Genomic DNA, 12908 nt, shown 5'->3' with positions numbered 1-12908 from the left:
CTCCCACACCCTGGTTCCTGACTCTGAGGAGTCCAGGTTTCTCATATTGCCCAAAACTCAGACCAGTTCCCCACTGACTCTAAGAGAAAGAAATTTTGCCTTAACCACACCTAGAGGAATTAAACATGTCCATATCATGCAATCAATTGGATTCAGAGCTAGTTTTCCACCACCTGCACCCAATCCTTTTCCCACCGTTTCCTCTGTTATGTGTTACCTAAATTCTGTATTGACCTGCAAGATCAGTGCTGAAGCAGAAGGTATCCAGGTATCACCGTGTTCTGTACAGAACAGTTACACTTTGACTTTTTGTCGCATCTCTTGTGCCAGCACTGGGTGGTCAGGATAGCACCCTGTGTCTGGGTCAGAGATGGTCTAGATCTCATTCTTCACTATCAACTCCTCAACTGAGGAGTGAGGATCACCTGCTGCTTCTTCTGAGCTGCTCCCATGCCGGCCTTGCCTTTAGATAGCTGGTTAGACTGCTGTCCATCCTTGGCCTCTTCTCATTCAGGTCATCTCCTACTTTTCAAAGATGAAATGTATATTGCTAGCACTGAGACTGAATGGTGCTCTTTTTCCTTACCATATTGCCATGTTCTTCCACTTTCCTTTGTCTTCTTCCACATCCATCCCATTCATCGTGTCATCCTGCGATGTCTCTCATAGGTGGTGCCTCCCTATGTGACTTATCTGATTCAGCTATAACTCATCGCAGATTTAGCTTCTGTCTGAACCTCTCAACTATCTCCTCCACAATAGAAACTTGTACTTGTGCATATGTAGCTCTTCTAGCTTTCATTCAGAAATAGAATGATGTACAACTTCCACATCAGATCGTTTTTGTTCAGCCAGGAGCCATGCTAGATTCTAGCTTATTTTTCTTTTACAGCAGTTCTCTTCTTTCACTGTGGAAAAGGTTTCATAGATTCAAAGTGTTTAATACCAGAAGGTATCATTAGATCATCTAGTATGATCTGTTTGTATGTTACAGGCCATTACATTTCACCGTTACCCCTGTAGGAGCCCAGTAACTTGTGTTTGGCTAAAACATGTCTTCCAGAAAGGCATCCAGTCTGGATCTGAAGATCTCAAGGGATGGAGAATTCATCCATTCCCTTAAGAGTTTGATCCAATGGTTAATCATTCCTTGCTCTTATAGTGAGAGAGGGTTCTCTTTCTTTGGGGCTCAGTACCGAGGAGGAAGGTGATAGCTTTCTGTCTGGTGTGGAAAAGGGAGTTGATTCTTCTCTCCTGGTTTAACTTGTGACTTCACTGTTAATATGTATTATTGGTCTTAAAACAGAACACTTTTCTGTCCCAACAGCTTTACGTCCAAAAACCTGCATATGTGATAAAGGAATACTGAGGAGGAAAAGACACTGAGGGGTTATGAACTGGACGTCCCGAGCCCACCCACCTGAGATGCCTACCACCTGGCACTTCGGAATGCAAATCAGCCATGTGGCAGATGTTTGCCACTTGACACTCCCAAACCACCACCGAAAGGCCTGAGATCTTTACTGTGTAATGATGGGGAGTTTCATTTGATGGAGGAAGCTCTTTAGAAATGAAATTTTAAGTTTATGCTGATAGTGTTTCTTATTATGTCAGCACCTATACTATCCAAATTTTCATTCTCTGTTAACTGGTAAACCAGTAAACAGTGTAAGTAAAGTCACTGTTAACTTCTACCTATCTCTACCTAAGTGGACCTGCTTTTGAGTAAGAACCTTAATGCTAACTGGAGTCCACTGAGTTTACACACACATGGTTATATGCTGGATTGTGTACAAAGAGGCTGTAGCAACACATGCCATATAGTGCACAAAACAGATCTATTGTCATCAACATACCACACCCATCCTGGCAAACTAAGTGCTTTCCCTCTGGTAGGTAACTTGTGTTCCATATATAAATGGATTATGTTTCTGGATCTAAACCTGAAGAGTCCAGATATATTGTAGCATAAGTGTGGTGTTATGCAACTAAAAATGTGATGAAAAAAGTGACTGTGTTGCAGGGTGCAGTTATGTAAGTGTCATTTTCACTTAAAATTTGTTGCTGATTATAACCTATAAATCTCTTTTCCATAGAAAAGATTCTTCCTTTTCCCAGGTAGAGAGTTCCCAGTGTTCACCGTAGAGGTGAGACACTGAAATACCATAAGACACATTTATTTTAGCCAGATGCTATTTTAAACATAAAGCAGAGACTTACCACTGCAATTCCTGATACAGCAACCAAATTCATTGTTGCCAATTCTAAGCTACATCAGGATTATGTGAGAACCTGATAGCTTGTATATTTGCTTATAAAAATATATTTTATTCTTTGTCCTGGTCAATGTTGTTTGCTGAGTTGTAAAGCACAAATGAAATGAAATGTACTCCCCCCGATTTCTGCCTATTGATATTACAGCTATATATAACATTTTGTATTTAAGACAAAAAGAACTTTTTACTTTCTCTAAATATAAAATAGATTTATATCTCTATTTCAATATCATTAAAATGCTATTGTATGGAAATATTGATGTGCTGGCTATGACCATGAAAAAGTTTTATTGTAGCAGCCAGGAGATAAAAGATAAAGTCACTTCAACAGAGCGGGGTTAAGATCCTGATTAGGAAATGGAAGTCTCCTCTTGGTTCCTAGAAGGCATTTGTTCACATCGTAAAGCAGCTGTAAAATTTTCCTCTCTTGGCCCTTTCTGCCCAAGACCCCCCTGGCAACAAAAGGGAGTGCTGCCAGTCAGGACTGGAGTAGATTTGGGATATTGAAGGTCCAGGTAAGGACTTGTACAGTTGTGAAGGGCTAATGTTTGGGTTCCAGGTCTGCACCATCGTCAGTAAAGCCTAGTCTACACTAGAAAAAGTTAGTAGCCACAATTCATAACAATAGCAGCTCACTGTGGTAGCAATGGTGGAAGCCGTAGTGTAGATGGGACTTAGACACAGTTGTACAAATGCCTGAGTCCTAAGCATAGTTGAGATTCTGCCTTAGCTCTGCAGTGGAGCTGCACCGATTGTGAATTATGATGACAAAGTTTGCTAGTATAGATGCAAACATATAGAATAATGTTAGGAAAGTGAGTAATCCAAGAACTGTTGGACTGTCCACTGGTTCAGCTCTACTGATGGTAAAAATGGTGAGAATTAATGTGTAAAGTGCTCCAGGCAGCCACTGGCATTTTGAGCACTGTTGTCGTCATTGGCTCAAAGCATGTCTCTGTGGCCAGTGGCCACATCTTGTCTACACTATCGCTCCCACTACTGCTACCATCAATGGAGCTGAAATTTTAGCAAAACGTGAGAGCTTGTGTACATTGCGATTTAGTGTGTGACAAACTAGGGTGTGAATCTACAGTCCACTAACATGCTGCACACTAACTGATCATGAGAACCCTGCTACTACACACTAAACATTCTGTCTTTTAGTATGCAATGGCAGAGCCCACATGAGCAGTGAGTGCATAGCATGCTAATGCACTGCATATTCACATGCTGGCTTGTTATGCATTAAATCACTGTGCAGTCAAGCCCCCTGAAGGTCTTGGAGAACTGGAGTTTAACAGAATGACAGTTATTGGTAAGGTGCTTGTTAAAAAGCTTCCCTAACTTATACCACTTACTTATGTCAAGTTGCACTATACCTCAGTTCTTCATTGGTGAAATGAAGATAATATTTCTCACCCCACAGGGGTGTTGAAGACATTGTCATTAATGTTTGTGAGGTGCTCAGATACTACAGCCATAGGTAGATAAAGTTGAGTGTTGTATTTTGAAGGGCTAGTTAACTGGAGTGTAGCTGCTGAGTAACATGACAGTGGACAATACTGAAATACGTCTATTACAACTGCTTTCAAAATAGGCCTGGATTAATGGATACTAGCATCCAAATAAGCTCTGCATTTCTGAATGATCAGCCATAGAAATGCTGCCCATTCTCCTCTGAGCCAGCCGGGGGACCATTCAAAATGATGCATTAATTTCTTATTAACAGTCTAACTTGCAAAATGTCCCAATGTCTTGCAGGAAAAGGTATTAAACTCTTGGAGCTGGGCCCTCCTGGGGTTTGCAGTGGACCCACTATGTGCTTCACAGAGGGGGAAGCAAGTTTCCACATTCCCTCCCCAAGGCAGGGTGATTTTGGAAAACATTGCCAAGGAAACTTCTCAGAACCCTCACCCACGGGCATTTCCACAGCAATGAGTGACTGGGCCCTCTGCAAGATATGTGTTCCCCTTCTACACCGGGAGCCAAGCCACTATACATACATGCTGCTTAGGCTTCCTGAATTGTCTCAACAAAATAAAGGTTTTAAAATAGGCAGGGTTCAACAGCCCCAACCATCACTGTGTTACACCCTGTGCAAAGTTCCTCAGCTCCTCTGGCCACTGTCATAGCCCCAGATTGTCCGCACCGTAGCCACAGCCAGAGGGAACTTTTGGGAGCCTGAGCACCAGCATGTCTTTACAGAGGGGGCTCCATGGGAGGGAGTAGAGCAGGGGACTGGCTGTGCTCCATGACACCAGACACTGCTCAGGAAGTAACTATGCCAGCAGCATTAACTGCAGCATTCCCTCCACAGCTGCAACTGAGCAAGTGCCTGGGGCCTTAGCCAACACAGGAGATGGGAGGCCTCACTAGAGCTGGTTGGAAATTTTCCATCTAAATGTTTTTTGGACGGACAGTGCTGTTTTTCGTCTAAGTTAAAAGAGTTCGAAAAATGTCCTCTATTGCAACAAAAAATTCCCAGGAAAATCGTTATTTGGAAACAACCAGGGAATTCATTTCAAAACATTTTCCTTTTGCAAGTTTTCAGAATTTTTGTTTAGCTTTCCAAAAAAATTCTTTTGAATTTCAAAATTTAATTTAGAATTTATTTTGACTTTTTTATAAGTTTTACATTATTTCATGATATGTCAGTGGTAGTATCATGCCACTTCGCCTTTAAATCTCTCTTTGAAACCTACCTCTGCCATGATCCTTAAAGGTCCCTCCCATCAGGTACTGGGTGGGCCAGGGACCAACTGGACCATGGGTTCTCTGCTCCACTGTTATCTTGTCTCTTCCACTCACCCGAACTCTGACCTAGTTTGTGTTGTGGGGACTGTTGCATTAATTTAGATGGCATTCATAGACTCCAAGGCCAGAAGGAACCATTGTGATAATCTGGTCTGACCTCCTGTATAACAGGCCAGAGAACTGCCTCGCAATAATTCATAGCATAGCTCTTTTAGAAGAACATCCAAGCGTGAGTTAAAAATTGTCAGTGATGGAGAAGCCATCATGACCTTGGTAAATTGTTCCATATATGGGCCCAAAGGTGTTAACAAGACCCTGTCACTGTTCAACAGTAAACAGTATTAAACGAGATTCCGTATACAGATACCTCAGCCTGCTTAGTATCATGGCAAACACATCATTAAATATTCTTTTAGCCTTTTAGTAAACATACAGAAAAGAAGGAAAAACAGTTCAAGCATTTGAAATATAAAGTATTAAGGCTTTCATTGTAACCTTACGCCAGGCTTCCTTTCCCTTTAGCTGGAGTGTCACGAAGGAAACAAACCGTGGTTTGACAGTCTTCAATCACTGCCCTTTTGTGGGAAACAGAGAAGGAGTTAGTTGCGATGGGCTGGAGCTGTTGTTGCTGGTCCAGTCCCATTGCCTGGGAGACAAAACAAGACAACCGCACACAAGAGGGGAGAGAAAAGAACAGCAAAGAAAGAAAATGCAGCTTCTGTCTCTGGTGTTGACTCTCACTTGCAATCTCATTGCTGGAGAAACACAGACATAATGTGTGGTCTGATCAGCCACTCAGACTGGCAAACTTGTACCATCGTCAGGTTGTTTAGGGCATTACTTTTAGCTGCCTCTTTGGCCAGAGGCTTCAGCCGTGTTGCAAAATATAGTCTTGGCCAGCTAAGCCAGATTCTTACCAACAGAAGGCATAAGAAGAGGGATAGGAAAGAGAAGAGGATAAGGTGGGGAAGAAAAAAGATAAATGGGGGGCGGGGGTTGTTGGGATGACAAAATCTCACATCCCAAGTGGGGTTGGGAATTTAGCCACAGCTGGTGGAAGCGGTGATGTCATCTGGGCCCCTCTCTTTAGCCTGCTCTGATCTCGAGATTAGGACGATGAAGGCCCAGCAATGTCACAGTAGAGCCCAAGGTCCTAGGAGATGGTGGGATTGGCGGCTATGATGGGCAAAGCTCACTCCAGCAGTTGTTTGCAGATGACAACTTCTCCTCCCCCCCAAATCTTTTCTTTTAAGGACTCCCCCCGACCAAAGGATAGAGATGGGTGAAATAGCCCATCCCCTCATTATTTTGGTCACAAATTAGACCTAATTTCTGACACACCAATTTTGCTCCATTGCTTTCCAGTCCCACACTTCTCTTGTTTACCAGAGTTAGAGTTATATCAGGATGTGTTTTTGTTTGTACAGATTCAGCCTTTCTGCCTCCCTTTTGCATCTCTTCCCATCAACATGTATTGTTATAAGTTATTGTGACAGTTCACAAACTTTCACTTATTTTTGATGATTGCACTTACTACGAGGGAAAATTTGTTGGCCCCATTATTACAACATAATCCCTCTCTTTCATGAACCAATTCCATCCAGGATTGGCCATTGGTTCATTAAATTACTATTACAAAAACAGAAACCTTGTTTATTTTAAGCACAGTAAAAAGGAAAAGGTATTTGGCTATATATTTAGGTTTGCAAATTTCTTATTCCAAAATGGGGATTTACAAATTTTATTTGATTAGATGTTATAAAAATTACAATGAAACCTTAGAGATGTTATCAAAGCGTAGAACAACTTACTTCATTTGTTGCTAGAACAAACCCCAAACAGCTGCTGTTATATGTATGTAAGTTGTTTAAAAACAAACCCTCTCTTATTGCTTCATTAGCTGTGTGCCTAGAATGGGTAAAGATGGCAAAAACGTCTCCCTTCTTTTTGCCACTTATACAGTTAAAGTTGCACATTTACACACGCCGTGAAAATTTTATGCACTAGTGGTTAAACGTGCTTACTTGGAGAACAATGGCATTTTCACCCACGTGTGTTGCCTCCTTTAAAAAGAAGCAACAAAATGATGTTCATTGAAACAATTTTTGTATTCATGAGCCATTTGCAAAACCCAAAGGCGGTGAAAATTTGTAGGCATTTTTAGTCTATGCCGTATCCTGCCCACCTGTTTCACCACAAACATTTGTGAGGACAACGTGGCCATTGTGGGCTTGTGCCAATTTAGCCCATTATGGGCATCATTAGCACCGTGCTGTCTCTCATGTACAGAACAACAACAAATATCATTTACATCAAAAACAAAACCACCCCACTTTGCAACAACAACACAACAAGGAAGAAATTGCAAATCAAACAATCACAAAAAGGTTTAGTGTTACAACAGCCCTTGGTTCAGATGATTTGAAAATAATTTACAGTCACTTCATTAGAAGCCCTGAATTAAGAACATAAGAACGGCCATACTGGGTCAGACCAAAGGTCCATCTAGCCCAGTACTCTGTCTTCGGACAGTGGTCAATGTCAGGTGCCCCAGAGGGAATGAACAGAACAGGTAATCTTCAAGTGATTCATTTCCTGTCGCTCATTCCCAACTTCTGTCAAACAGAGGCTAGGGACACCATCCCTGCACATCCTGGCTAATAGCCATTGATGGACCTATCCTCCATGAACTTATCTACCAAGAGTTCTTTTTTAACCCTGTTATAGTCTTGGCCTTCACAACATCCTCTGGCAAAGAGTTCCACAGACTGACTGTGCGTTGTGTGAAGAAATACTTCCTTTTGTTTGTTTGGTTTAAACCTGCTGCCTATTAATTTCATTTGGTGACTCCTAGTTCTTGTGTTATGAGAAGGTGTAAATAACACTTCCTTATCTACTTTCTCCATGCCAGTCATGATTTTATAGACCTCTATCCTATCCCCCCTTAGTCGTTTCTTTTCCAAGCTGAAAAGCCCCAGTCTTATTAAACCTCCTCATACAGAAGCCATTCCATGCCCCTAATCATTTTTGGTGCCCTTTTCTGAACCTTTTCCAATTCCAATATATCTTTTTTTAAGATGGGGTGACCACATCTGCACTCAGTATTCAAGATGTGGGCATACCATGGATTTATATAGAGGCAATATGATATTTTCTGTCTTATTATCTATCCCTTTCCTAATGATTCCCAACACTATGTTAGCTTTTTTGACTCAGGGGTCAGCACCACCAAGTTCCACAACAGACACTTGACAAAATTACCGGACTTAGTGACAGACATTGGCGGGGGGTTATGTCATTCAGTCATTCAACCTGTAAAATAGCGGACATAATTTTCCAAACTGAAAAAAACAGTAACCTAGTTAGCTAGCTAATAATAATAAGAAGAAATTCTACTCACTCAGCCATGTGCCTGTACGAGCATCTCTCTCCGACTTCCCCTGCAGGACTGGCTGGGAGCGGGACCCCTCTCTGCGTGGAGCCTCCCTCCCCTGCCTGCACATGCTGCCTCTCGGGGCCAGGCAGGGAGTGAAACCAGAGAGCCCCGGCCGCCCGTTTCTCTCCTGCCCCTGAGGCCCCCGGGCAACACAATCCCCTCCCTGCCCCATGCAGTGCCAGCCACGCACAGCCAGCTCCGCACACACTGATTCCCTCCAGGCGGTGATGGGTTAGAGCGCGCACCCCTCTGCCCTTCCCCCCACCTTCCCCAAGCCCCGTGTGTGACAGGTCAGTAACCTCCCAGAGCCCAAGTTGTGCCTCCGCCCCCAGCATTCAGGGAGGGGTGATGGAAGCAGCAACAGCAAGGATGGGGAGCCACTTGCGGGGAGCCGCCTGAGATGGCCATGAGCGCCCCACACAGACCTCAACATTTTTACCATGGACACTTGTGTCGGTGTACGGACACGTTGCCGACCCCTGTTTTGACTGCCACTGCACATTGAGGGGTCGTTTTCAGAGAACTAGCCACAGTGACACCAAGATCTCTTTCTTGAGTGGTAACAGCTAATTTAGACCCCATCATTTTATATGTATAGTTGGGATTATTTTCAGAGTAGCAGCCGTGTTAGTCTGTATTCGCAAAAAGAAAAGGAGTACTTGTGGCACCTTAAAGACTAACCAATTTATTTGAGCATAAGCTTTCGTGAGCTACAGCTCACTTCATCGGATGCATAAAAGTGGAAAACACAGTGAGGATGTTTTTATACACACAGACCATGAAAAAATGGGTGTTTATCACTTCAAAAGGTTTTCTCCCCCCACCCCACTCTCCTGCTGGTAATAGCTTATCTAAAGTGATCACTCTCCTTACAATGTGTATGATAATCAAGGTGGGCCATTTCCAGCACAAATCCAGGGTTTAACAAGAACGTCTGAGGAACAGTGGCGTGGGGGAAGGGGGTAGGAAAAAACAAGGGGAAATAGGCTTGAATAGAGACTGGGAGTGGCTAAGTCATTATGCAAGGTAACCTAAGTTAATTGTATCCAATTTGCAAATGAATTCCAATTCAGCAGTCTCTCTCTGGACTCTGGTTTTGAAGTTTTTCTGTCGTAATATCGCAACTTTCATGTCTGTAATCGCGTGACCAGAGAGATTGAAGTGTTCTCCAACTGGTTTATGAATGTTATAATTCTTGGCATCTAATTTGTGTCCATTATTCTTTTATGTAGAGACTGTCCAGTTTCACCAATGTAAACGGCAGAGGGGCATTGCTGGCACATGATGGCATATATCACACTGGTGGATGTGCAGGTGAACGAGCCTCTGATAGTGTGGCTGATGTTATTAGGCCCTGTGATGGTGTCCCCTGAATAGATATGTGGGCACAGTTGGCAACGGGCTTTGTTGCAAGGATAGGTTCCTGGGTTAGTGGTTCTGTTGTGTGATATGTAGTTGCTGGTGAGTATTTGCTTCAGGCTGGGGGGCTGTCTGTAAGCAAGGACTGGCCTGTCTCCCAAGATTTGTGAGAGTGATGGGTCGTCCTTCAGGATAGGTTGTAGATCCTTGATGATGCGTTGGAGAGGTTTTAGTTGGGGGCTGAAGGTGATGGCTTGTGGCATTCTGTTACTTTCTTTGTTGGGCCTGTCCCGTAGAAGGTGACTTCTGGGTACTCTTCTGGCTCTGTCAATCTATTTCTTCACTTCAGAAGGTGGGTATTGTAGTTGTAAGAAAGCTTGACAGAGATCTTGTAGGTGTTTGTCTCTGTCTGAGGGGTTGGAGCAAATGCGGTTGTATCGCAGAGCTTGGCTGTAGACGATGGATCGTGTGGTGTGGTCAGGGTGAAAGCTGGAGGCATGTAGGTAGGAATAGCAGTCAGTAGGTTTCTGGTATAGGGTGGTGTTTATGTGACCATCGCTTATTAGCACTGTAGTGTCCAGGAAGTGGATCTCTTGTGTGGACTGGTCCAGGCTTAGGTTGATGGTGGGATGGAAATTGTTGAAATCATGGTGGAATTCCTCAAGGGCTTCTTTTCCATGGGTCCAGATGATGAAGATGTCATCAATATAGCACAAGTAGAGCAGGGGTATTAGGAGACAAGAGCTGAGGAAGCATTGTTCTAAGTCAGCCATAAAAATGTTGGCATACTGTGGGGCCATGCGGGTACCCATAGCAGGGCCGCTGATTTGAAGGTATACATTGTCTCCAAATGTGAAATAATTATGGGTGAGGACAAAGTCACAAAGTTCAGCTACCAGGTTTGCCGTGACATTATTGGGGATAGTGTTCCTGATGGCTTGTAGTCCATCTTTGTGTGGAATGTTGGTGTAGAGGGCTTCTACATCCATTGTGGCCAGGATGGTATTTTCAGGAAGATCACCGATGGATTGTAGTTTCCTCAGGAAGTCAGTGGTGTCTCGAAGATAGCTGGGAGTGCTGGTAGCATAGGGTCTGAGGAGGGAGTCTACATCGCCAGACAATCCTGCTGTCAGGGTGCCAATGCCACATTTATAACATTCATAAACCAGTCGGAGAACACTTCAATCTCTCTGGTCACGCGATTACAGACATGAAAGTTGCGATATTACGACAGAAAAACTTCAAAAGCAGAGTCCAGAGAGAGACTGCTGAATTGGAATTCATTTGCAAATTGGATACAATTAACTTAGGCTACCTTGCATAATGACTTCAGTCTCTATTCAAGCCCATTTTCCCCTTGTTTTTTCCTACTCCCTTCCCCCACGCCACTGTTCCTCAGACGTTCTTGTTAAACCCTGGATTTGTGCTGGAAATGGCCCACCTTGATTATCATACACATTGTAAGGAGAGTGATCACTTTAGATAAGCTATTACCAGCAGGAGAGTGGGGTGGGGGGAGAAAACCTTTTGAAGTGATAAACACCCATTTTTTCATGGTCTGTGTGTATAAAAACATCCTCACTGCATTTTCCACTTTTATGCATCCAATGAAGTGAGCTGTAGCTCACGCAAGCTTATGCTCAAATAAATTGGTTAGTCTCTAAGGTGCCACAAGTACTCCTTTTCTAGTTGGGATTATGTTTTCCAGTGTGCAGTACTTTGCATTTATCAACATTGAGCTGGCGTTTTGTTAACAAGGGGTGGAGGTTACCCAAGATGTGATTGTAGTAAAAATCTGCTTTAGCAACTTAACCTTTAACACTTTATTTTTGCCACTTTTGCTTTTTTCTTAAAAATGCCTTTACATTAAACTATTAAAGTTATTACCAATTATAGAAAAGACAAACCTTAGCAGAATAAAAAAAGATCTGAAACAAAGCATTTGTGAAGGGTTAAAAAACAGTAACTTTAAAACAATGGTTAACCCTGTTTTACTATTAAAAGCAAAAATATTAAGGTTTGCTTTGCGTGCTTATTCCAAACAAGATCAACACATTTAAGGATTTAAAAACAAACTTGTTTGTTGGCTCATCAGGGTACAAGGTGTGATAGGGTGTTCACCCTACACTTGCCCTGGGGGGTGGTTAATAGAAGACAGATGGGCCAATTAACCTATTAGGTGACAAACTGGGAGAATTAAGACTGAGGGGAAAGCCCTAATTAGGGAGAGATCACCTCTGTGGGAACAGGTGGGGTTTCTATAAAGCTAGGGAACTGAGAGCAGAAATAGGCTGTAGGGAAGTAGTCTGTAGTCACTTCCTGGGAGAAGGGAGGTGTGTTTAGGGCTATAATGGCAGGTAGCCTACAGTTACTCCCTGGGAGGAGGGAGTTGTGGGGCTGGCAAACCCTGAGAAGTCAGGGAGGGCCAGAAGGTAAGGAAAGGCCCAGGGAAAAGGCAGTAGAGTCCAGGAAGGAAAAGACCTTGGCTGCTGACTAGAGGATCCCTGAGCTGAAACCCAGAGGAAAGGGCAGGCCCAGGTTCCTCTGCCAGCCACTGGAGAAATGGCACCAAAGGGGCAGTGAATGGGAAGGCTGCCAGTAAGGAAAGACTTTGACACCCTGGAAGGGGAGAATGCAAATAGTGACCTGGCCAGAGGGCCACATCAAGAAGAGGGAGTTCCCTGAGTGATAGAGAATAGCAACAGAGCGTGCTGCAAGCGGCAGAAGGGCACCTCAGACCTGGAAAGAGCTGATCCCCAGAGCAGCCAGGAGGCAGCGCCGCCTGCGATGAGTGGACCCTGTGACATGAGGCACTACGTATGTATTAACCCTTTAGGCCCACTCAGGGAGGCCAAAAATGTTGTATGACGTTAGATGGAATATATGGGCCCAGAGTCAAAGGTGTTAACATGGGCCTATCACTGTCCAATATTAAACAGTTTTAAACAAGTTTGGGATTGGGCTATAGAGCCCTCAGTTGGCTTAGTACCATGGCAAGCCCCGCATGAAACACCACAAAAGAAGGAAAAACAGTTTACAAGGTGTGATCATAACACAGTCCTTGAATTATATTAGTGTAACTT

The 12908-nt window shown here is 43.4% G+C and overlaps 1 protein-coding gene across 8 annotated transcripts in view; it reads left to right on the top strand.

Moving 5' to 3' along the window:
- The window catches only part of KATNIP (katanin interacting protein), a 180668-nt gene extending 178138 nt beyond the window's left edge, over positions 1-2530 (top strand). For all 8 annotated transcript variants that reach the window (XM_075132829.1, XM_048865750.2, XM_075132828.1 and 5 more), the window contains one exon: positions 1328-2530. In XM_075132829.1, coding sequence (XP_074988930.1) covers positions 1328-1386 — 59 coding nt within the window. In that variant the 3' untranslated portion in view covers positions 1387-2530. The remainder of the gene's footprint in view (positions 1-1327) is intronic.
- The last annotated feature ends 10378 nt before the right edge of the window (positions 2531-12908 follow it).

The sequence above is a fragment of the Caretta caretta genome, chromosome 10, assembly GCF_965140235.1.
Source record: "Caretta caretta isolate rCarCar2 chromosome 10, rCarCar1.hap1, whole genome shotgun sequence".
Lineage (NCBI taxonomy): Eukaryota > Metazoa > Chordata > Testudines > Cheloniidae > Caretta > Caretta caretta.
Note: the sequence above shows the minus strand (reverse complement) of the source record. Positions and strands in the feature narration are given on the sequence as shown.